Raw genomic sequence first — 24,724 nt, forward strand, 5'->3', positions numbered from 1 at the left:
AATAGTATTGTAAGCGACGGCCTGTTTCCTTTTGTGATATATGGTGACTAAGCCTGTAGTAATATATGTACTTATACGAGTAATAAAAACAAGTAAATCAACTATTTTTGATATTATTTTTAGTTAAAATATTAATTAACCTCATTTCCTAATATGGGAATCGAACTCACAACCACAAATACAGACATAATTTCCAAATTCTGTTAAAATAGCGACAAAGGTTAAGAATTACTTAACTATAATGAAACCAATAAATTACCTATAACGTAAGATTCCATTTCCATCTAAGCTCATCCCTTAAATAAATTGGTACTTAGGATTACTGAAATATCAACTTAGTTGCTTTAAAATATCATAGCATTTGAGTTGACCTCTCAAACCTGCATTAGCTCCAATCAGGGGTCCCATCAGAAACATGGTATCGAAAGTAAGCTTTAACAATAATACTATCGTGATATTTACGAGATATTACTGTAGAACTTTGTAAGCGCAAATTATAAACGTTTTTGCCAGTTTTAGTTGCATTATGCTTAGGAAGATCTAAATATAGCATTAGTTTATCCTCATTGAATATTAAATTAAACGCGGTTAAGTGCGAGTCGGATTCGAATTCCGTTGGTTCCGTATTAATTTCAGAACTGTAGGTCAACGGGTAATACAACCTATGAAAGTTGACATGCTTCGTTACACTCATTTTGTGTAATATGAACTACGGGAAATGGAGTATCTTAAAACTAGGTTCCCAGGTTCCCTCTACTTACCCTGCCATATATATCTCACAAAAAAACGCTTTTAGAATCCTTAATTTCACATACATTCGTATTACAAAATATACGAATATGCCTACATCATTGCAGCTTTCATACATAACCAACTTTCGAGCTTAAATTACATTATTTAATTGATAAAAGACCAGCTTTATCTATCTGGTTCATCACCTATTGTTATGGGTAATAGAGTTAGCACAAACCATCGGCACAATGGATAAGTTTCTGTTACGTAGCGTCTTAGAAAGCTTGTGGGTACTTTTAATCGAATATAGTTTCTTATTTAGTATGAAATATTTAATATTTACTTTTGGAAATAAATATTTTTAATATATTAGTTTTCTGTAAATGATTTGTATATATTTTTATCCACTACCAACTGAAAACTATTGGATAATAAAAATAGAAAGAGTGTTCGTAACCGGAACGTCATATAAATTTGGTATAATAGTCAGGCTAGGATAATAGAGGCCAGTCTAAGCGAGTAAACGCGACAGATTGTGGGTTCGATTTCCACTCGAAGAAATATTTAATATTTCCATTACTTTGCTCTGATGTCGAGGCAAAGCGTCGCGTTGAGTTCCGTGTTGAGTTCAACCCGTAATGCCTCCAGAACTCTGCGGAAGATGGGGAACAGAAGCTTCTTAACAGAAACGGAGTGTTCTAGCACTAGGTAGGATCAGCTTACCCTGCTAAGTGCACTATTATTTTTGGTTACGCACAGAATCATAAATTACACTTATTCTGCATTATTATTCTAATATTTTTATTGATAAAAAAAACCCAAAAAACAGCATCTTGTATTGTGCCTTCATTAAAGTGACTCGGATCACCCAAAGCTGCAAACTTATTGCTCACTAATCCATCCACGTGTACGCAAATTTGGTAGATATGAAGTATTTTTGGTCAGCACAAGCGTATACGAACGTCGGGTCGAATAATTTATAGGCGATATGCGTCGATCGACTCCACGAATATTTGGCGGTAAAGTATTTTTGGTGCACATTATGATTTTCTACGTCAGTTCGTATAATTTATCTTGGCCGATGTCCTCACAAGTCTGTCAATTAGCCGGCATTCCAGCCCCGTGACCTACTCCGTTGCCACACGGAGGATGACTAACGGCCATTGTTAAACTCATTTCTTGGTTGAACGTATTTTATGTGCTTTGGTGCTGATTTGAAATCAACGAGTTGTATTAAATTTCTTTGCTGTTTTTTGGTTTTAATGATGCTGTATTTTATAGTCAGGATGCCCATATAAACTGTTTAATAAACTCAAATTTAATTCTCAATTGTCAATTCAAATCTCAAATATACAATTTTAGAGGAACTACCCAAATCCTATATTCCTCTGAACCCAGCGGCTACGTGACTCTCGATGCATTAAGATAATATATTATATATTTCACCACCTATCCGCATCAGATACCTGCAATGGCTTCATTACCTCAGCGACCTGGTCACATTATGCTAATATACCGCTACGAGGTCCATTATATCATCCAGGCACGCGATATAAAATTTAAAATGAAATGAAAACAATTTGAAAATCACCCCCCATGGCGCTACGCCCGAGATTGGCAGAGTGAGTGACGTCCACCGTCCTTACTGGTCGATAAGATTTGATTGATAAGAACCGGCGGCACACTAAAGATGTGTTTCTGGCGAGTTCACCTCGTAAAAATGCTTAATCTATATCATCATAAAGGAAACGTCGGTACGTTCCGTTCCGTTATCGTAACCAGCTAGTCTGTCACTTGGATACAACAGCTGTCTAAGTTTGGGCTGTCATGTTTGTCCCTTTTAGATACACAAAGTTAGTTGTTTTGTTTTTTTTTTTTATTCTATTGTTAGCTCGTAGCTTAGTTCAAGTAGTAGATACCGATTCACGTAGTTTTTCAATATAACGTAATTTTCGTTTTATAAGACAGACGAGATACGTTATAAGAGAGACGTTATTAATTTCATAGACGTATATTTTTCTGTATTATAATATTTAATAAACTTCTCTATATAATAATCTTTTCTATATAATAAACTTCAACATCTTCAACGTCAAGTAAAAACTTTGTTTTCATCACTTGATATTAGTACAGGCCACTTATATTTTTTTAACAATTTTATTAATGTATTCTTATATCTCCAGAATTCGGCGGAAAGTGAAGAACGGAGTGTTTTAACACTAGGTTCCCTCTGTCTACCCTGCTATGAGCGGGATACATTGTGAAGCTGTTTTTTTTTGATAATCTTATATCTTTGTCATCAGGTGGCAGATTCTGCTCCTTCTCCCCGTGTATAGAACAGGTACAACGTACTTGCTCTGCCCTAGAACAGCATGGCTTTCAAGAAATCAGTACCATGGAAGTGCTTCAAACAGAACTGAAGATCACCAGGCGAACTATTCCAGTGAGGGATCTATCATTTTTAAAACATAAGGTAAATACTTTTTTTTTCATATACATACAAAAGAATATGATTATCTACAAAAATTGTCTTACCCATTTTCAGGCCGTTTTATCGCAACTTAACGCCGCTTTTTGTCTTGCCATAGTAGGAAAATGGTTTATACTCTGAAACTTGTCTAAGTAAGAGCGTGTATGAAATGTTGACATTAAATAAATCTTATTAAATCACATTCACGCAGCAGAGTAGGCAAAGGGAAACAAGTGTTAAGATACTCCGTTCCCCACATTTCGCCGAATTCTGGAGCCTTTCTTGCCTTGTTTCCAAAGCGAGGAAATGAAAATATTAATAATTCCTTTGAGTGGGGATCGAACCCACAACTGTCGCGTTATAGTCACACCTTTGTGAACCTGCGCCACGACGGCCTATATAATATATTGTTATATAGTACTAGCGGTCCGCTCGCGGTTTCACCCGCGTGAACTATGTTATTATTAATTTCTGTCTCCATGACTACGTCCTAGTGACGTCTATGCAAAATTTGAGACTCCTAGCATTTGTAGTAACGAAGTTTCATACAAACTTTCGACCCCAAAAACAACCCCTTAGAAGTCGAATATTGCAAATTCCCGTCTTAGCGAGCACCTAAGTCTTATAAATAACTCCTATGCAAAATTTGAGATTCCTAGCACTTGTAGTTTCTGAGATTTCGTGATGAGTAAGTGACCTTTCGATTTTATATATATAGATAACTGATAACAAAAAGTAATTGAAGAAATTTTGTAAGTATAAGCTTAGCCAGGCCGCCCGCTGGTCTCACTCTCACGGCTGACACGTCAACTCGGGTAAGATACAACGTCACTGCAGTACGTACGTTGCGAGGATCGATCAGCGACTAACAAGCTGATAATTGGCAACATACATACGGAAAACTTTATATATATAGATATATATTATTTTTATTTTACACACGTATATTATTGTATGACCAAAAATGGAGTATTGCTAATTTAATATACGTATTGCAACACCTTGTTGACAGAGAACTATCGATTCCGTTTTATATTTCAGTTAGAGCTTTGTTTTATTTAACAATTTTTAAACGGTAATGTCGGTGTTTAAAGCTTCCAATCCCACACGGAAATTGATAAAAGACAAAGGGCGGCGTTAACTTCCGCAATTCAAAACACGCATTTCTACTAAACTATAACAAAAAACATTGACAGCAAGGTAACGTCAATGTAATGGCGACAGTTACTCTTTTTTTATGTTCAATTCTACTTAAAACTCCAATACAATATATAACCATCAAATATATAAAGAACATTTTATAAACAATTTAATAGTAATTATAACAATAGTTCAAACTGGCTGTTCACTAACTATCGCGATCTCGGTCGCCCGCTGACCTCCCTGACACGTTAACTGGAGTAAGTTACAACGGCGAACCGCCAGGATCGATGAGAGGCTGACTCGCCGTTAATTGACAGAATCCAGAGTGTTCTATACGAGAAGAGGTATACGAGTTCTTATGTGGAAGTAATTTTTGTTAGTTGAGTAAAATTATATAAGAACATTATCCAGCAGCAGGTTAGGCAGAGGGAAACTAGTGTTAGGACACTTCGTTCCCACTCGCTCACTTTCGCTGATGTTTTTGAGGCATTAAGTGACGAGTGCCGGTGCCGTCCACTTTGTTCAGTAGTTTATGCGTAAAAGTGGAACAATAATCCTCACAATCCTTCACATTTATAATGTTAATAAGATATCCCTATGGTATTCTGGCAAGTTCCAAAGCATTATTGTAAAATACATTTGTGTTTTATACATTATCAATTTCTCTATTTCAATATAAGAAGAAGAAGAAGAATAACGAATTTGGAGTTACTTTAGAGACGAATTGCACAGAAAACGATATTATATCTATTTACCTATATTATACATAAAGGTACATATAATACAAGTAATTCAAAAGGCATTACCATTATATATTTAATTTAAATACAAACAAATTATAGTACATTATTACCAACATAAAGCGAAGTGAAACGGATGCACTGAAATATGGCAAAGTAAACCTATCCGTACCGGTAATTGGATGTCTTCTTCATGAATGCGATCATAGATTTCCGTTAGTAGATTGGAGGTAAATGCTAATATATGAGAACTTACAAAAGGTTAAAGGGTATATACTAAAACTTGTATCTAGTAGTTAATGGGGAACAGAAGTTGATGGGAATGAATTCTCTTAAAAGGTTCCCAGGTTCCCTCTACCTACCCTGCTAAGTGCGGGATAGATAACTTGACCGCTTTATTTTCGGTCAGCTTAAAACGGAACTTTGTAGGATGGCTTTCGTTTTTTAGACTGCGATAATCACGGAGAAACATGTTTCGACCGACGGGACATTTGTACGTCCCGGTGGCGTGTTTCGGGATACCGGGACACACAAGCGAAAAGCGGGACTTCTGGTCACGTTAGGGATAGAGCGTGAAGCTATAAAAAAGTATCTCTTGGTTATCTACAATCCTGAAATAATTTTAAGCTTTCGAAAGCTGCTCGATCTTTTATGTTAAATATTTTAAAAATAATATAATATTCAAACTGAATATTGATTTTTGTAACACAAATTCGTAAGCAAATATCGTGACTGCATTGAAAAATTGCAAAATATATTGTTATGACAATCTATGCTAATCGCAATTAAAAACGATCTGAAAGTTAAACAAAATTAATAATCTTTATAACCATTGAAATAGAGTCTAAATTTAGATTATGGCATACATTAGTAAAATATTGGTGACATGTCGAGGCTTGTTCGGAGTCGTCACGCGCGCCGGTCGTCGCTAGCGGTCACGTTTTGGACGGTAGCTGTGGCTGATGGCTAGTGATGATCGTGCTGACAAATTGCTACGATATATTTGTATTAATGATTTTAAGTTTAAATCAACTGGATTTATTTGTCTTTCATTGTATTGTATGTAGGCCCAACTGGTTGTGGGTTCGATGCCCATTCGAGGAAATGATTTATTTATTTAAATTTAAGTATTTTCATTTCTTCACTTTGATGTAAAGGCAAACCGCGGCGTTGAGTTCCACTACTCATACATACAAATATTATCTATCTATCTATGTATATATCTACTAGTGGGCCCGGACCCGGCTACATCCGCGAAAATATAAGCCTAAATAATTAAAATAAGTTAAAAAATAATAATAAGTGGAGATTTATTATTAGAAAAAATATCTGAGTAACCGAAATGAACAAACAAAAGAAGTAAAGTAACTAAAGGAAATTCTTAATATTAGAAAAAGTACCTAAAGCTTGCCGTGCTATAATAATTATTAATTTTTGCGAACAATATTAAATAAAATCCCAAATGATTAAAATTACGATATTTTAAGTGTATAACATCGGTATAGATAACCGAACTGAGATAAATTAATTATAAGCAGCAAATAATTACATCAAAAATAATAGTAATTCGAAAATATATAAAAATTTACAAAATCATCAAAGTCATCTGCCCGTTCGCGTCGGTCATACTATAATACCACTCGTAGGCTAGCTCATTTGGAATCAGTGACATCTTATTTATTAGAATCTTTTACAGTAAACTATAATTTCCATCTAGATGAAATGCTAAAAGTGACTATTATATTTATTTTCATAAGGATGAATATCAAATTATAGAAATCATCTAATTTTTGTTAATGTATACAAATCTATATCGGCGCGCTCCATGTATGCATTAAGCAAACTCACTTTGGGTGACGTTTTCTTAAAACAACAAACTTTGCAAGCCGTTGCTTAGCGCACGTAGCGACGATTGTTATTAACATGGCGGAATAAATTGCTTGTCAAATTAATTATTTTAATATATTGGTATATATCGAAAATATTACAAATATGAGAAAAAAAAGTATCCTATGTTCATCCCGGGACCCTCAAGTATCTCTATATGAGTATTTTATCACAATTAAATTAGCGGTTTGGCCCTGATTGCGTAAAAGACAGACAGACAGACAGACAGACAGACAGAGTTACTTTCGAATTTATAATATAGGTATGGATGTATATCTCTAAATTATATATTAAACCAATCACATCACTTGAATTCGTTATTATATGTAAATTTACTATAAATTAAAATTATATTAATATAAATTTTATATTGTTTCCAATCGTGAGAAAACCAAAGCTTTTTATAGCAGATAAATATTGATCCTTGTGCCAATATATTATCACATTGCCAGATAACAAACGTCATTAGTATATACCATATTCGTAGCTTGACTACTTTTGGACAACCTAGAAAGATATGCATTAGTTCTGCACTATTCGGTGTGTAATACTGGGAAATTATAGTATTATATATTTTTTAGTAAAGGTAATTCCTAAATTTAAAGTTAAATATACAAATATTAAGTAGTGCCAAGTAACGTGAGGAACGTTGTGGGTTCGATTACCACTCGCTCTACACGGAATGAGGTACCGAAGTGTCTTAATGGGAACGGAGAGTCATTAGGTGCCCTCTGCCTTTCCTTATAGGTGTGGGATTACAGCGCGGAACTAAAATTTAATAATATCGAAATAAACTATACTTGATGACAATACCAAACATCCATTTTCGCTGATCAGAAACTGATACTGTCTAATAAAATTTCATAAAAAATGCAGAAAAATCGATGCATAAATGCTCGTTTGAATTCTTTGACTAAAATGTTTAAAAGTAAAGTAAAGCTTGCTTATACTATTAAGTAAGTAGCCAGCACTAGTTCGATCTAAGAAAACGGCAAATCATTTAACTATCGGTATTCATAGGTTAGCCACTGTCACGGCTAAGCCTTCGTCCTTGTACTCACATAGTATATGGGTTATTTCTAGCAAAGCCTTAAAATATAGATTTTAGTGGTTTATTGCTGTCTATACTCCAGGAATTTTAAACTGTTACATTTGTGCGAGTATTGAAATACTATTGTTTATGATTCTCTATTTATATTATTTTTTTAGGTTACCTTTACGTGAATTAACTTAACTTAACTTCACGCTTTATCCCTAGCGGGGTAGTCAGGGATAACGAAACGCCAAACGCTACGGTATTTGTATAAAAAATATCAATTAATAATAACAATAATATATATAAAAATATCAATTAACAATAATATATATCAATACAAGGTTTTAAATGTAATGAACGAAATTTAAAATGTCTTTACACATAAATAAGCTAATACAATATTAGTTTGATAATAAAATATTTTAGCTTTTTCCCAACTAATCATTTCAACGTATTACCACAACTTTTAATTGAAATCTATCACTATTCGACAACAAATAGATATGTATCAATCTTTGTGGCAACAAATATGATTTATACGTGCGCGTACGCAGCTGCGATAGAACAAAGCGGCTTGCGTTCCCACATTACTTACGAGATGAGAGATGATCGGAGATCCGCTTTATGCCTCTATAATGTGCTACAAAAACGGTATTGTAAATAAGTATGTCTTTTAAGCTATTTATTATTTGGAACTATTAACTATAATATAATAATTTAAATGTCATATTTTCAAAATATGGAAAGTAATATATGTAAATACTTAATTAAATTCTAAAAGAAGCCATAGCTTTCGATACACTCTTGACAAACTGTTACAAACCTATTCAGGTGTTTAATATAATTATATAAACTGGTCTAAAACGTTAATAGTGTTGTAATTCCAACAATTTAGAAGACAATTAATCGAGAAAGCCATTAGGCTCAGCCATAAATCGGTCTCAATTTCACGGCGCAATCTGGACCGGTGCTCGGCGCGTGCGCAGCCAACAGATACCATCTTATCACGGATCGAACGCGATCTGTCGTTGTCGCTCCGCGGTCTCGCCGTGTCCAAACACTGTCCAAGCTTGTAGACCGACTGACCGTTTCTATCGAATCAATCGACATTCAACATTGATTAAAACTATTAACTGATTTAATATATTATCTATATATATAAAATCGAAAGGTCTCACTCACTCATCACGAAATCTCAGAAACTATAAGTGTTAGGAATCTCAATTATTGCATAGGAGTTACTTATAGGCCGTAGGTGCTCGCTAAGACGGGAATTTGCAATATTCGACCTCTAACGGGTTGTTTTTGGGGTCGAAAGTTTGTATGAAACTTCCTTACTACAAATGCTAGGAGTCTTGCATAGACGTCACTAGGACGTAGTCGTGGAGACAGAAATTAATAATAACACAGTTCACGCGGGTGAAACCGCGAGCGGGCCGCTAGTTGTTTATATATATGAAAATATTGTCAACTAAATATTAAGATATTACTACATTTCGCAAGTCAACGTGAACACGTGATAGATACGTTGCATAAATTCCTATTGAAACGAGTCTATCATTTATAGTAGGTACAGAGCAGCGAATAATTCCAATAATGTTTACCAACGCCATTCACCAGACAGTTTGAACACGCGAATCGGAGAACAAAGAGATTTAGGGCAGTGTAACACGATCCTCCATATTGTTGCTGTGAGTGACGCAACGGATCTGTCGCGGGCAAGATGGCGGCGAGACAGCCGTGGCTAAAGGATGCGCCTGCGCCGTGAAATCTCTTGTTACGGCTAGTGTGGCAATGCGAGCTTAATGTATGCGCCGGTGTGCTCGCTCCAATCCCTTATGTTTTGATCCAATTAATAAATCTTATTACTTTTTATATTACGTCGTAAACATAATAAAACGTAAGTTCGGGAAACTCAGAGTTATCTGATTCAGGATCTTATCTGGCTTAAATCAGGCATAGGCAGAGGGAGACTAGTGATTAGATATTCCGCTCGTTTCCCCCGAATTCTGGCATTGCGTGTTGAGTGGCGGAACTCAACGTGCTAACTCAACTCAACGCGCGTTGCCTCGACACCGGAACGAATAAATGAAAATATGAAGTATTTAATTTCCTCGAGTAAGAATCAAACCCAAAAACTGTCGCTTTTAAAGTCACACGCTTGTGCCCCTACGCCATGACTGATCTGTATAAAGCGTTTAATAATATAATCTTAAACATTTTATAATAAAATTACAGTACGTACTATAAGAATTCCAATGCGTCTAGAAGCAATATATTTATAAACAGCCTACATGATTAAAATCCTCAGATAATTATCAAAAGCTCTACAACTCCTTTGGAACCGAATATATTTCTTTGGAAGTTACATGTCCATGTACCTCTTATAAATGGACTTAGTTCCGCTTATCCTGCTCACCAGATAGCATCAGCTGTAGGAACACCGCGGACGACCTTTAGAACACCATCGCCAGCTAACGTTCCCGGGACCCAACACAGTTTTACCGTTACACCCGCCATCTATAAATCCGCAACTTGACAAAATAATAGGGAACCAGATAGTACGAGGCTATTAACGCCCAAAGAGATATATTGGAGCCTACTCCTCTTAATCAGATACCTAAATACGGGTGCAATGTAATAGAAATTTCTTAGAGCTTTGTTTGATATCGTGATAATTCCGATTGGCAATTGCAATCGTAAGAGTTAACAGCGTATCTAAGATCTTGTCAAGCCTCTACGGTAGTGATGCCTTCGATCGGGATCAGTTTTGATTGTTAGTCACTTGGCAACAATGTAAACGGATATTTCAAGTTTATTAGTTGGTTGATAATAAACCAAATAAGGCAAAATACGGGGACATTATTTACAATTAAATTAAAAAGTGTCAATTTTCTCCATTCAATGTGATATTGGTTAAGTGAGTAGTGTTATGTAGTGAAGTGGCACGCTCGGAACGCCATGCATAAATAAATATCAACAACAACTACCACCATTTTTTATACTGTAGTAGACTCATCGTCCGAATCATCGTCGTATCAAAAGTTACATACACGTAACAATAAGAGAAGACAGAAACAATAAACTGTTTCTATCTTGGTTGGTTTTTGAAAAACTAATAGCACTTCACTAAAAGCATCCATAGTATTACAAAAATATAACTTTGCTAAAGTTTCTTTGTCTATTTTCATATAAATTATCAAAAGGTAAGACAGCAAAAAAAATCTACAAATACTCATAATACTCTTGAATTAAGAATTTGCTGACATAGAATTTTGGGTAATTACCCGATGATATATTTCATTCCCCCGAGTGGCAATTGAACCCAGAACCGTCGCGTTTATGATCACACGCTTGTATCGCGCCACGTCTAATAATTTATAAAGACATACTATTTTAACAGGCTTCAAACTCACAATATGCGTTAAACACTGTACATTTACTTATATATTATTTACTTCATTTACTTTATGTTGCTAACTTTAACACAGTAAAGTCTTGTATATTTAGCAACGCGTATTACCAGTTTTGGTTGGGTGATATTTTAACTTTAGTGTAAGTAGAATTATAAAATCAAAGTGCGTATGTTTAAAGATAAAATCTAGGGAAAGGAGAATTTTGCGAAAATTTTGCGACGTTTCATTTAAATATTACTCGACAATTATATTAAATGGACTGTTTTGGCTTAAATAGGATTTGTATTACTTTCACAATAGTACCAAATTCGAAATCCATATAGAAGAATGTTAAAAGTAATATGAGATAGATATGCTCGCTCTCTTATGAAAAATTTCTATATTATATTGTGCTTTTTATATGTAACTTACAAATGGGATGAACGAACGCTTGTCCAATAATTAATAGCGAAATAGGGAGACAAAATTGTTTACTTCTTAGATTCTTGAACACTATTTTATATAGATGAATTTTGACACTATTTTATATAAAGAAATAATATTAAATACTCTATACGTGTAGTACTCTTCTGCACACTCCTCTGATTTCAATCGTAGAAACAGAAGAGAGGAACAAATGTTCTTAGAAGGTATTTAAGTAAAACGTAATGCAGTACTAAAATAAATACATAAAGATGTCTCCTAAATAAACAAAGGATAGATGCATATAAATATATGGTAGCCGAAATACGAAATACGGTTATGGACTAGTACATTAAGGACACACAACACAACTTAAGGCTACGTTTCTTCAGTATATCTAAAAAAAACATATATTAAAAAAAAAAACATTATCATTATCAATAAAGCTTAAAAATTTAAAATTTTTAAACTATATTATTCCACACTTAGCAAATTTTTATAACATGTTTTCCAAAACATACCAAATTTTTAATGAAGCCGTCGTGGCCGGATGGTACAAAGGTGTGACTATAAACGCGACGGTCGCAGGTTCGATTCCCACTTACAAATACAATTTCAACTTTTATAAGGTTCATTTTATTAATAAACGTGATAAATATGTTACAAAAGCCTATATTATAGATGAGGATGTTCCAAGATCTAACATTACAAAGGTTAAGACAGCTTAAGCTAACTTAGCAGCAACAGATGAAGATGCATAATTTACAGCTAAGCCTTATTGCACCAGCTATAAATAAGCGATATAGTAAATTCGTGCATCATCACCACCATTTATTCATGCCACTCGGTGAGTGGTAGCGGTGTTCGGTAATCTGATGCACCGTGTGAATCTAGGACCGTGACGGGAGTTACGGAATACGTATGTATGGAGTATGTACTCATTAGTTGAGCCTAAATGGAGAATATGGTTTGGTTTTGTACGTTTTCTTGGTTTATTTAGTATAAATACTTGAGAATAATGAAGAATAATGAAGGGTTTGGTAGTTTTTAGTAAATTTATGTTATTCTTAAATGTAAAAGTGAGCTTAACGAGATAGTGGATTACGAATTAGTGGGAGAAATAGGTGTGGTACCGTTTCGACGTAATCAGTTCGTATCCAGTACATAGCAGAATAGGCAGAGAGACCCTTGGAACTTAATGTTATTACACTCTGTTACTATCAAGACACTTCCGTTCCCCACGTTCCCCTAAATGAAAAAGTAAATGTTGTACGATAAAATTAATAGCTAATTTAAATTTTAAAAACGAAAAGTCAAGAAAAAAAAATAGACATCGATTTTGATGCGAGCTTTTATTCACTAGAAATGAGCACAAGAACGAATAGAGTCGTCACCAGCATGTAGTATGGTCGTCGCCAATAAATTAGCTGGCGAGTGTTCGGTCCCACGAGCCCGTATCTAGATGAGCCCGTACAACGCGTCCGACTCGGGACTACGATGAAATGCTTTATTTTCACTTTGGATTTATTTCGTATGACATTCACTTTACGTTTTGTTAAGTGTCACTTGCACTTTTAACAAGATGTGAGGATCAGAGGAAAAGTGGCTTTTGGGTTTGCCTGCAAAAGGACTATGCTTTCTCTATAGGAAGTTTAAAATTAATAATGACTATTTTTTACGTTAATTTTCTTAAGAATTAATAAAAAAATAGTTAAATAGATACGCAGATAGATAGATAGATCCGATTTGTATAGATATATTAAATATAAAGGGTCTAGAAATATTTTATAATTATATAGTGCCTTACAAGTGTTCCGCATACGACAAGATTAATTGAGCAACATAAATTTGTCTTAGGGCATCCAACAAATTGTAACTTAATACGTTAAGTAACATATTAAATATTTACACATAAATTGCAATAATTTGATCTGCCATCGTTTATTTCTCAAGCCAGGCGAGTGATCTGGACGATCTGGTCCTGTCATGTTTTTAGGACGGAGTAACTAATGTACGGTAAATTTCCCCAAGACTTGATTTATTACTGTGCGCATATTATATTTCGCTTTTAGAATAATTAAATAGTTTCTTGGTGAAATCCAAAATTATATTTAAATTATGTATAGGGTAATTTCCTTGGCATAGTTGAAAAATGTGCTGATTTTTCACATTGACTGTTTGTCTCGAGTCTTTAACAAGGGGGAAATTCCATTCCATTCCATTTTTTTATATAAGTAGAAGTGGTTTTACTCTTAATATTATTTTTTTATACAGCTATGTAGACTAATATTTTATCAGGTACCTACTTATTCTGTCTACTTGGGTAAAAATACAAAATATATAATTTTACAGATTTTTAAAAATATTTATGAAGAAATTGCGTACACCAAAAGCGTAAATAAAATAAAAATCTACAAAAAATATTGTAAAATTTCCCTATATTCACTTAAAACATAGGTATATACATATTTCAACAGCATTCCAAACACCAAATATAACGAATCAATCAGTCCAGTAAAATCCGATAGAGTCGTCGCTGGTCTCCGGTCGGTGTCCGGTTGCCCACGTAGAATTCCATTGTTGACTCTGGTCCCAATCGATCACCATTACGGATGTGGTCTTATTATATCGTGTTTATTATATTAATTAATATTTATATGGCCAAGGCGACTTGTACTTACTGTTGGTTCTTGGTGATCTATGGCTTTTTTTTTTGGTTAGTTTTTTATTGCGCAAGGTATTTGGATAGTATGTTTATATTTATATAGATTTGTTATATATTGTTAATTTTATATAATTTTGTCTGTTATAAGTTTTGTTTTTTCATAATAGTCAACTAAAAGTTAGCTTTCGTCTTTAGAAATCGATTTATTTGTTCTAAAAGTTTTTTTTTTGCTTTCACAGCAGTTACATGTTACATACATTGTTGTTAGGGATTTGCAGGGCATCGTGGCGCAGCAGCACAACGTCAGAATGTAAATACGACGCGTGTGGATTCGATCCACACTAGAGGAAATTAATTATTTAATTTCCTTGCTCTATAACACAGACGAGGGCGGCGTTAAGTTCCATCACTCGACAGGCTGTCTCAATATTGGGCCCTACTATAGGCGAAAACAAATATCTATGCTTAAAAACAAAAATTACGAACTATTATTAATAAATGTAAATAAATATGTTTCACAATATTTCAAAATATTTACGCTGACGTTACGTCGCCTTATGTCGTGCATTCAGTGGCTGGAATTGGATGAGCAAATATATTTTACTTTTAGCTTAGCTTGCTGCTATCAATTTAATATCATCTAAAAATAATCTATACTTATAATAAATCTGTAGAAAAGTCGTTTCTGTACATTGAAAATATTTTTAAAAAAAATTTGCCAGGGTGTTAAAAAATAACTAACAGAAGGATAATTTACGGAAGGTTTTAGTGTTTATTTTATTGTAATCGCTTCACTCTATCAAAAGATATAAGTATTTAAGTTTTTTAAGAGGTTCATATTTGAGATAGTAGAAACAGACAAATGTAACGCTATCTATTGTTAACAAGTGGTAGATACTAAAGTATCTTGATACTTGATAACACATACTGTTGAATTATACACAAATTTCGTTGGGAGGACTTTTAAACATTCTAATACTTTAGTACAACATAAATCCTCGGGCGAAGCCGCGGGCAGGCCTCTTGTTCTAAAATAAATTCAACTTCAATACATATAATAAATTATATTATATTTAATTACTATTCAATAATATAAAGCAGTAGTATTGTTAACTACATATTAAATTTAGGAAGTCATTTGCTGTCCAACATACCTATAACATAGCTTGACCCCAAAACTGGTGCCTGGAGCTGATGCCGGTTCGTGACCCGCCCTGACCCCGATCTAGTAACCAGGCGTATTGTCTCTGACGTGGCTTGTGTCACAACTTATGAAATGCAGGCTTGATAGCTTGATAGCTACATGAGAGTAGCTTTGCAATTCCCTTGTACGTATATACATATATAACCGTATATAGTATGCAAAGGTTAAATTTTATATTTATTTAATGATTGCAATGTATAGATTTTATTAGAATTTTAATTTTACGTTGATTCTGCTCATAGAAGGATAGGCGGAGAACTTGGTGTTAAAGCACTCCGTTCTCATTATGGCTCTTTTGTTTGCCGCTTTCAGCCGAATTCTTTCGTGTTGAGTGGTGTAACTTAACTACGCGTATTTTCTGGAATGAAATCGAACCCACAACCTGTCGCGTTGGCATTCAAAATTGAAACAATCTGACAACATAATAATAATTACAATCTGCATTTACGTTTGTTTATTACGTACTCTGTTGCTAGGAAGTAGCATATTTGCAAAATTGACGACTAAAACACTGCAGCTTCACGCTGTATCCCATCTGGTAGGGTAGGCAGAGAGAATAGTGTAGACTTAAGACACTCCGCTCCCCACTTTCCGCCGAAATCGAAGGTATTAGGTGTTGAGTGGCGAATCTCAACGTTTTGCCTTGTTATTTGAGCAAGGAAAATGAAAATAGTAAATATCTCATTTCGTCAAGTGGGAATCGAACCCACACCCTTCTATTCCTAAGCCGCGACTAACAAAACTAATTGATCCATAGAATTTCCTAATACATGTTGAGACAAAGCAATCAAAAGTTTATTACTTAAGTATTAATGAGCGCATTTGGACGCCATTGTTTGGACGGATTAATGATATTAGCGTTGGCCCCCGACCTCGCTCATGGAGATCGATATCGAAAACCAACCGAAGCTTGCGTTACTTTGTAAATGCTTTGAAATTAACTTTTGTCTTGTTAAAACCTATTGTCGCTGTTAAATGTCATTGAAACCAGGACAGTAAAATGTGTGGTCCATTTAGCACTTACTTGAATAAATATATTTTATTTGCTAGGGTAGAAAGAGGGAACCTAGTGCTAAAACACTTTTACTCACTTTCCGTAGTTTCGAGACATTGGGTGTTAAGTTGCGAAGCTCAACGAATGGAAATCGAACCTATAACCGTCGCCCTTAAAGTCTCAGTTGTGCCATACCGCCACGACGCGACGGCCTCTGTTGTTAATTTTACTAATAACTTCAATACAATTGATAGTTTTAACTATTTTAAGAAAAGTAATAGTACCGTGTCAAAAATTAAATCTCAACTTCGTGATTGCACGGTCCAGGAAACAATAGATAACGAAATGTTTACGAATAAATATTTTTTTGTGACACCATTTTTTAAGGGTAACTGTGGTCCATTGATGAGAGGCATCGTGACCGACGAAACTCCGGTCACGACCGAACCGTTGACCGAAAAGGCGAATGTTTCCATAGCCGTGAACATTTCTTATCCTATTAATCTACTAATATTAGAACTACTAGTGCTATACTATTTTTGGTTATGTATGTAAAGTAATTTTTTACGTTCCAGAATTAACATTCATACAGAGCGAACCTAATACATAATTATTTTGAGAAAATTAGGGCATATTCTGAAATAAATTTTAGAATGTGTCCTTATTTTATATTTTAAGTAACTACCTATCTATATATATAAAATCGAAAGGTCACTCACTCATCACGAAATCTCAGAAACTACATGTGCTAGGAATCTCAAATTTTGCATAGGAGTTACTTATAGGACGTAGGTGCTCGCTAAGACGGGAATTTGCAATATTCGACTTCTAAGGGGTTGTTTTGGGTGGGTGGAGAGTGAAAGTTTGTGTGAAACTTCGTTACTACAAATGCTAGGAGTGTCAAATTTTGCATGGACGTCACTTATAGGACATAGGTACTCATGGAGACAGAAATTAATAATAATGTAGTTCACGCAGGCAAAGCCGCGGGCGGGCCGCTAGTTTGATATAAAAGGATCTTAGTTGAGAGCGATTTTTAAATACGGGCCTAGTTTTAGAATTAAAACGAAAATTGTATAATGGAGAAGCAACGAGCAAACCCACGTTCCGTCGACCTCCGACACGGAAGGCGAGGTGTCACGGTCCGATAAAAAATGATTACAATAAGGTCGTGACTTCAAATCCATTCATTCATAGGATACTCTGAGAAAACGGTACGTGCGAGCATTTTCGCGGGGCACCATTCGTTGCGCTCGCTAAGAAAAATGGACCCCATAATATCTTTATTCCGTCTATTTGTTATACGGTTAGTCTATAATTTTAGTATTATTATTTAATATTGTTTAGTTAATACCGTAGAATTAAACATAGTTCAGAGATTATTTATATTATAAGTAGGAATTTGTTAGGTCAAGTAAATAAAAAGCTAATTTCTTTAAGCTTTCTTTTTCAAAGATTGCATAATTTAGCTGTTAGCGCACAATGTTTTTTTTTTTAATATATGAAGTGTAAAAAAGGCTTAGATATATTTAAAAAAATTTCAAAAACTTGGAAATAAATTTTTAAATTTTTAGTAAATTCATAATAACGATACAAATGTACTAAAAACAATTATTTTCAACTATATTCTTTTAAAATTATTTTAAAATACAATTAATTACACAAATTATTACCTACATGAAAAAATATAGTATCAAAATTTCTAATACAATACAATATAATTATAATCTTATATAAAATATCTTTATAAAATTTCACAATTCGCCGATAGATGGCGTTACGGTACGTCTGAATCGCGCTATGGTTTCGTTCTGTTGAGAACGTAAATACTTCGAGTTTTGGTGGTTTGAATAACTTTGCGCAGAGGCAATATCGTAACCAATGAGGTTAATCCGAGGTGCGATTATTGCTAGTTGAAAACTTTACCAATACCCCGCCTTGTGGTCGTGAAATACCGACCGCTATGGCAATTTTTGAACGGCTGTAATGGCCTAATAAATACTGAAAAAAATAGTAGAAAATTGATATATCTGCTGTGAGTGCTGTGCTTTCACTTTATCAATTTTGATAAGGGTGTGCCCTCATTTTTTAGAGTAATATATCGATTTTGATACATTTCTCGGTTAAAAATATCGATATTTTGTTCAACAACACTATTATTTTATAATTTATCATATTAATCTAAATAACCTTTCCGTTATTACTATAAGATATATAAATAAATTAAAAATATTTTATATAACTTTCCATTTAAATGAGATTTTTAGATATAATTGGATGACTAAAACAATCTGACAAATAATTAGTTTAGACTCTGGTGACGACCCAAAACGCGACGTTGATTGAGTCCAGCCACTTATTTGGCGGAAAGTGGTTAACACTAGGTTCCCTGCCTCCCTTACTATGTGCGGGATACAGCGTAAAGCAAATATATATATTTAAACCTTTTCACTAATATTTTGAAACTAATAGTTTAATGAAAACAAATTCTTAATATCTATGACAGGTAAAAAAGACAAAAAAAAAGGTTCCCAATCACCTAATAAAAACCAAAGTTAATAATATAAAAGATATTAAGTGACCGTGTCAAAAGGGATAGTGACAAAACTGAGCACTACAGCTTACGAGTGATCCAGATTTAATAATGTCACACAGATTTGACATTTACAGAGTGTTGTGAAAGTTGTGCCTTATTGAGTGGAATCGATTAATCCGATTATCGGCATTATCGATTCACGGGGGGTCTCGGGTTCGAACCACGGCTCTGTCTACGCTACGAATTTAATAAGATTTTGTTTTACTTAATTTAATGAGATTCTATTTATATCATTTATTCTTTACCAGCTTCATGCTATATTCCGCACGCAGCAGGGTAGGCAGAGGGAATCTAGTGGTAAGAAACTCCGTTTCTGACTTTCCGCCGAATTCTGTATGGATTGCGTGTTGAGTGGTGGAATTCAACGCCGCGCTTTGCCCCGACACAATATATTTATATTATTTACTTTATAGTAATTTAGGTTATATAATACTTTAATATATCGGAATTTGGTGTTTTAAATTTTAAAGGAGCTGCCTTTGCCCAATATTGTGTAATATGTCAACATTATACCATCAGCGTTTCAAAACCTAAATCAATCATTGCTAAGTGCTTCAATCATCCAAATGTAAGGAGTCGATCACGATCGAGAGCCGGATACGTATCTGATACTCGTATGTTGGTAATATTATAGTAATCGTATTCGTATACAAGCTTAATACAGTTAATTTACAAGGGTAATTCTAGTAATTTTATAATATAATAACTATTGATATTATTATACTTTTTTTATAGTTTTAAATTGAACCCCGCTTAGATATAGTAGGGGAAACCTCGGAATCTAGTGTTAAGACATTCTATTACCATTAAGACATTTCCGTACCTCTTTTTCGCCAAATTCTGAAGGCGTTGTGTGTTAAATGGCGGATTTCAACGCCGCGCTTAAATATTTTGAATTAAAACATCTTGTCATGTTTACAGTCGCACGCTTGTGGCCTTGCGCCACGACTGGCTTCGTTATTTAAATAATAATAGGAAAGGGGTTACTAACAAAGAAATAAAAGATTGACGCAGCAGCTGATGTCACCACTTTCAATACAAAAAGGCGGCAGATTTTTAAGTTTGCTTATTTAATTCTTTGGAAATATGTTATTTTACTTAATAAATATAATAAAATCGATACTGTTGTCAAAATACAGTAATAAGAGTTTACGATACGTTAAATAAGAAATAACAGCATTATCTCGGTATTAAGTTATAAAATGCAAAAATGTATTGAAGCTAAGTGTCCACGGAAAGGGATACTGGGTAAATATAAAGTTACCTAAAGATTGACCGCACACTGTTCTCTGAGTGACGCCCACGGAATTTAAATTCGGTAGCTCTGGACGTTGAAGCGTAAACATTTTCTGTGGAATCACTTACAGTGTATAATTTATCGCTCATTTTATTGCTGGCGGTCTTGATTTTTTTTTTATTTTGTTTTTTTGTCGATTTTTTTAGTTTTTGATGTTTTCTTTTTATATTTAGGTGCAGTGACATCTTGAATAACTATGCTTATTCAAATTTTCCTTGAAATAAAATTTCATCATCATGCACCAGCTTCACGCTGTATCCCGCACACTGCAGGATAGGCAGTGGGAACCTAGTGTTAAGATATTCCGTTGCCAACTTTCTGCCGAATTCTGGAGACAGGAGGCAGAATTCAACGCCGAACTCACCTAAAATAAAATTTTATGATGTAAAAAATTCAAATGAATATAGACATTAGTATAAGCAATCCAATATAGTATTTCATACAACTCAAGCTCATTTTTTGTTAACTAATTGAAGAAATGAAAAAAAAGAAGACTTTAAAAATCAATCGACTCGTTTCACTGTTTCCATCAAAACTGTCAGCGGCGCTTCACATCACGTACATTTTGATGATTATCGCATTAGGCGAGTGAGAAGCTGAAAAACAAAACCTTTGGAGTGCCGTCAGTACAGTCCGCAACGAAAGTTACAACCTAAATTGCAACTAATTCAATACAACCCATTTCTATATTTCTTAATTATTTAACTATATATATATGTCGCTGTCTGTACGTTGTTGGCATGATATAGTTGCCCCCATTACTGACAGATGGCGGCGTAATGACGATTGATTTACGATATCGCAACGTTTAATAGTTGCGTAATAAATTGATCGTACATTGTCTATGATACTGTTGGTACTTATTTTATAGATGAAAGCTCTGCAGTGTAAGGACGCATTTACACTTATATGCAATAGGTTTGAATTAAACAATTAATAATACTTATAATTTTACTTATAAAAGTCGAGTAAACGTGAAAGTTGTAGGTTCTATTCCCTTCAAGAAATTAATTATTATTTATTTATATTTTTATTGCACCGCACTAGTACCAAGGCAGAGAGCGGCCGGGAGCAATGCCGTCAGAATTCGGCAGAAAGTGGGTAACGGAGTGTCCTAACACTAGGTTCCCTCTGTCTACCCTGCTGTAATCTTTGCAAAGCTTTGTCTCGACACCAGAGCGAAGAAATGGAAATATAAACGTAAATAAATATTTAAATTGCTCGAGTGGGGATCGAACCCACATCCATCGCGTTACAGTCACACCCTTGTGCCGCTGCGCCACTACGGCCTCGTATATAACAACAAACATATTAACATAATAGACATATATATGTGACATATAAAATAACCGAAGATAAATGCTATCAATAACACGCGTTTTGACCGCTACCGATGCTTTTTACGATATCTTGAACGTTTCGACTTTAACTTGTTTTCTTTTATTTATTTATTTTTCATTTATCCTTATGAATGTCTAAATTCGAGGCATGTTTATCGTTAAGACGGTAACGGCGTCGGTGCCGGCGGTGGGTGATAAAACTTATTTTGTGTTTGTGAGGGACTTTTGGCAGCGTCATTTTATCGCCGATTTTTTTTTTACTGCCCAAAGATCGTTTCTGCGAAGATGTAATTTTGAAATGGTAAATAAATCTTTTTAGTGCTAAACGTGAGATAAGAAATGTCTCAATTTCTTATATATTTTTAAATATTTTATGTCAATTTATGTATATCTTAATACCACAATAAATACGAGTATAGCTAGAACACATATTTTATCTATTTTAAAAGTTTTAAAATAGTCCAAATTTACACACCAATTACCATAAACAATATTTCGGCACGGGCCAAACTAAAAGTAGATAATTATTTAAGTGTCAATAAATAATAAAAGATGGCCGCGCGCCGCTGAGTGCTCGTCCATCTCTCTTATCTCAATTCTTAATGCGCCTCTTTGCTGGTCATTCTTTTTTCCCAATCTTTCTTTTTTCCTTTTTCTCCCGCGTCGTCTGTCGGGGAGTTTAAGTTTTATGTTGACACGGTGGAGGTTTAATGTTTTAATAACAACTTAAAATCCAATTCGTTCAAAACGGAATGGTATTTGAGTAGATTATGTCAACACTTCGTTTACAATGTTATCTAGTTTATTAGTTTGAGATGAATGTTATAATCTTTTATTGTAGAAAATAAAAGAATTTTAAACTCATTTTGTTTTAATTTATTGTGTTGAGCTTCACGCTGTATCCCGCACATTGCAGGGTAGTGGGAACCTGGGAACCAAGTGTTAAGACACGTCGTTCTCATTAAGACTACTGTTTACTTTTCGCCGAATTCTCGAGGCATTGCGCGTTGCAGGACCGCGTACCAGATCAAAGAAATGGCAATATTTCATTCCCCTACTGGGAATCGAACCAACAACTATCGCGTTTACAATCGCACCACTGCGCCACGACCCCCTCATTTTTTTTAAATTTTAAATAGCCTAAATTACGAACGTTTAAGGTAGTTTCGTAAGTTACAGCTATAAATCAAAAGTGCAAGAATTATATTTAGTTGCATTTCCGAACGAGACGGACCATCGATCACGACGCGTTCCTAGTTTGAATAAATTTATGTAACGTAATTGCGGTGCGCGTGCGCAGCGACCACTGAGCGCGACATTGCTTGTGACTTTAAATTGAATTAATTTTGATGACAATTTAAAATTTATATAATAATAATTTTAATAATAAGATAAACAATAAAAACATTTTTTTATAATTTCTTCTTTCTATTCCTTTTAATAGAATTTAGGTAGTGAAGCTATTTTATAAATGTATAAAGTTTATACATTTAAGCTTCACTACAACTACAATCAATGGCTTGTCTATTATAAAATTTACTATTTATTAGTAGAAATTAGTAGGAAGCTGTAATATGTCCATAAATTGACAAACACAGTTTTTTAGTAAATAACAGACCACATAAAAAATGCACCTACTCATTAGCGTATCTAGACATTTTCTGGGGGGAGGAGGGGGTTGTCTGGGCTTTAACTTTGAACAGACATGTTCGTGTACCTAAATGTTGTTTTTTTAATGGACATAATTAGGAAATTACCATTTCTGTCGACTGTTTCAGTCAATTTTGTTACGGATGAAAACCTTGTTATGTACGGACACTAAACTAACCATACGACATAGGACATAAAACGTTCGTATATAATATATTATTTCTATTCTATACAGTGTACAAATGAGTGAATCGCGTCTGTTTTTGTCAACCTTCAAGGTACAAAACTATTTAGGTACATCACTAGGTAGGTAGGTACGTAGTGATGTAAATAGTTTTTTGCGAATCAAAGCCAAGGCCGCGTTAAGTTCACGTTGCGGTTGCTTCGGTACTCTCGGTTAAATTAGTATAATCTTCCCACAAACCAAGGTTTCAAATTCCATACGCTTTTATACGCTTTTATAGCGTGTAGATATAAATAAGTTTATTTCATCGTATTTTTAAACATTTAGTGCTAAAATATTCTGTTCTCCACTTTCTGCACATTGGAGACATTTGTTGTTAGGTAATTACATGTTAAATTGTAGATATTAATGCTTTTTTAGCTTTTTAAATACTTCATTTTAATTCTTCTAACTTACGTACGTAAATCTCAAAAAATATCTTAACAAGCTAATAATAAAAATTACTGCTCTGATCGTCACCATGACGAAAAATAAATGAAAAACATAATTTTGACATTTAATATTTCGCATAATAAGGTGGACGTTACACCGTATATTTTTATTTGCAATATTGTAAATATTTCCTCTGGATTCTTATTAATTGACGGCAAATGAAAATATAATAACACAATACAAATATTATGATATTCAGCAAGAGTTTTAAATAAAATATTATTTCTAGCAGCAAAATCTGTTCAATTCCATACATTCTAGAATTCTTATCGGCATATCAAAGACTAATATTTCCTCACAAATTCTCAAAGCGGGAGGATCCAAAATCGAACTGTGTACATACATATTCAATACATTTTAGTAATAACGTACTTTAAAGCTTCAACGCACTAATCTGTCGCGAGCGTCCCTGTCATCAGCGCGGCGCCACCGCCAGGTCTGCGGTGCTGGTCCTCTTACGAAATACTGCATTACAT

General features: G+C 34.2%; 1 protein-coding gene and 1 non-coding gene across 2 annotated transcripts in view; both read left to right on the forward strand.

Annotated features, from left to right (window-relative positions):
* The window catches only part of Trmt61 (tRNA methyltransferase 61), a 55,903-nt gene that overhangs the window by 28,719 nt on the left and 2,460 nt on the right, over window positions 1-24,724 (forward strand). Inside the window, exon 5 of the mRNA XM_085189887.1 lies at window positions 3,036-3,205. Within this exon, the coding sequence (XP_085046013.1) occupies window positions 3,036-3,205 (170 nt within the window). The remainder of the gene's footprint in view (window positions 1-3,035; window positions 3,206-24,724) is intronic.
* LOC146536218 (U4 spliceosomal RNA) lies at window positions 18,542-18,680 on the forward strand. The gene has a single exon (XR_014878284.1). It is a non-coding gene; the product is annotated as a U4 spliceosomal RNA (small nuclear RNA).

This window comes from Heliconius melpomene, chromosome 9 (genome assembly GCF_056956725.1).
Source record: "Heliconius melpomene rosina isolate 202511_hmr_F chromosome 9, ASM5695672v1, whole genome shotgun sequence".
NCBI classification, from domain to species: Eukaryota; Metazoa; Arthropoda; class Insecta; order Lepidoptera; family Nymphalidae; genus Heliconius; species Heliconius melpomene.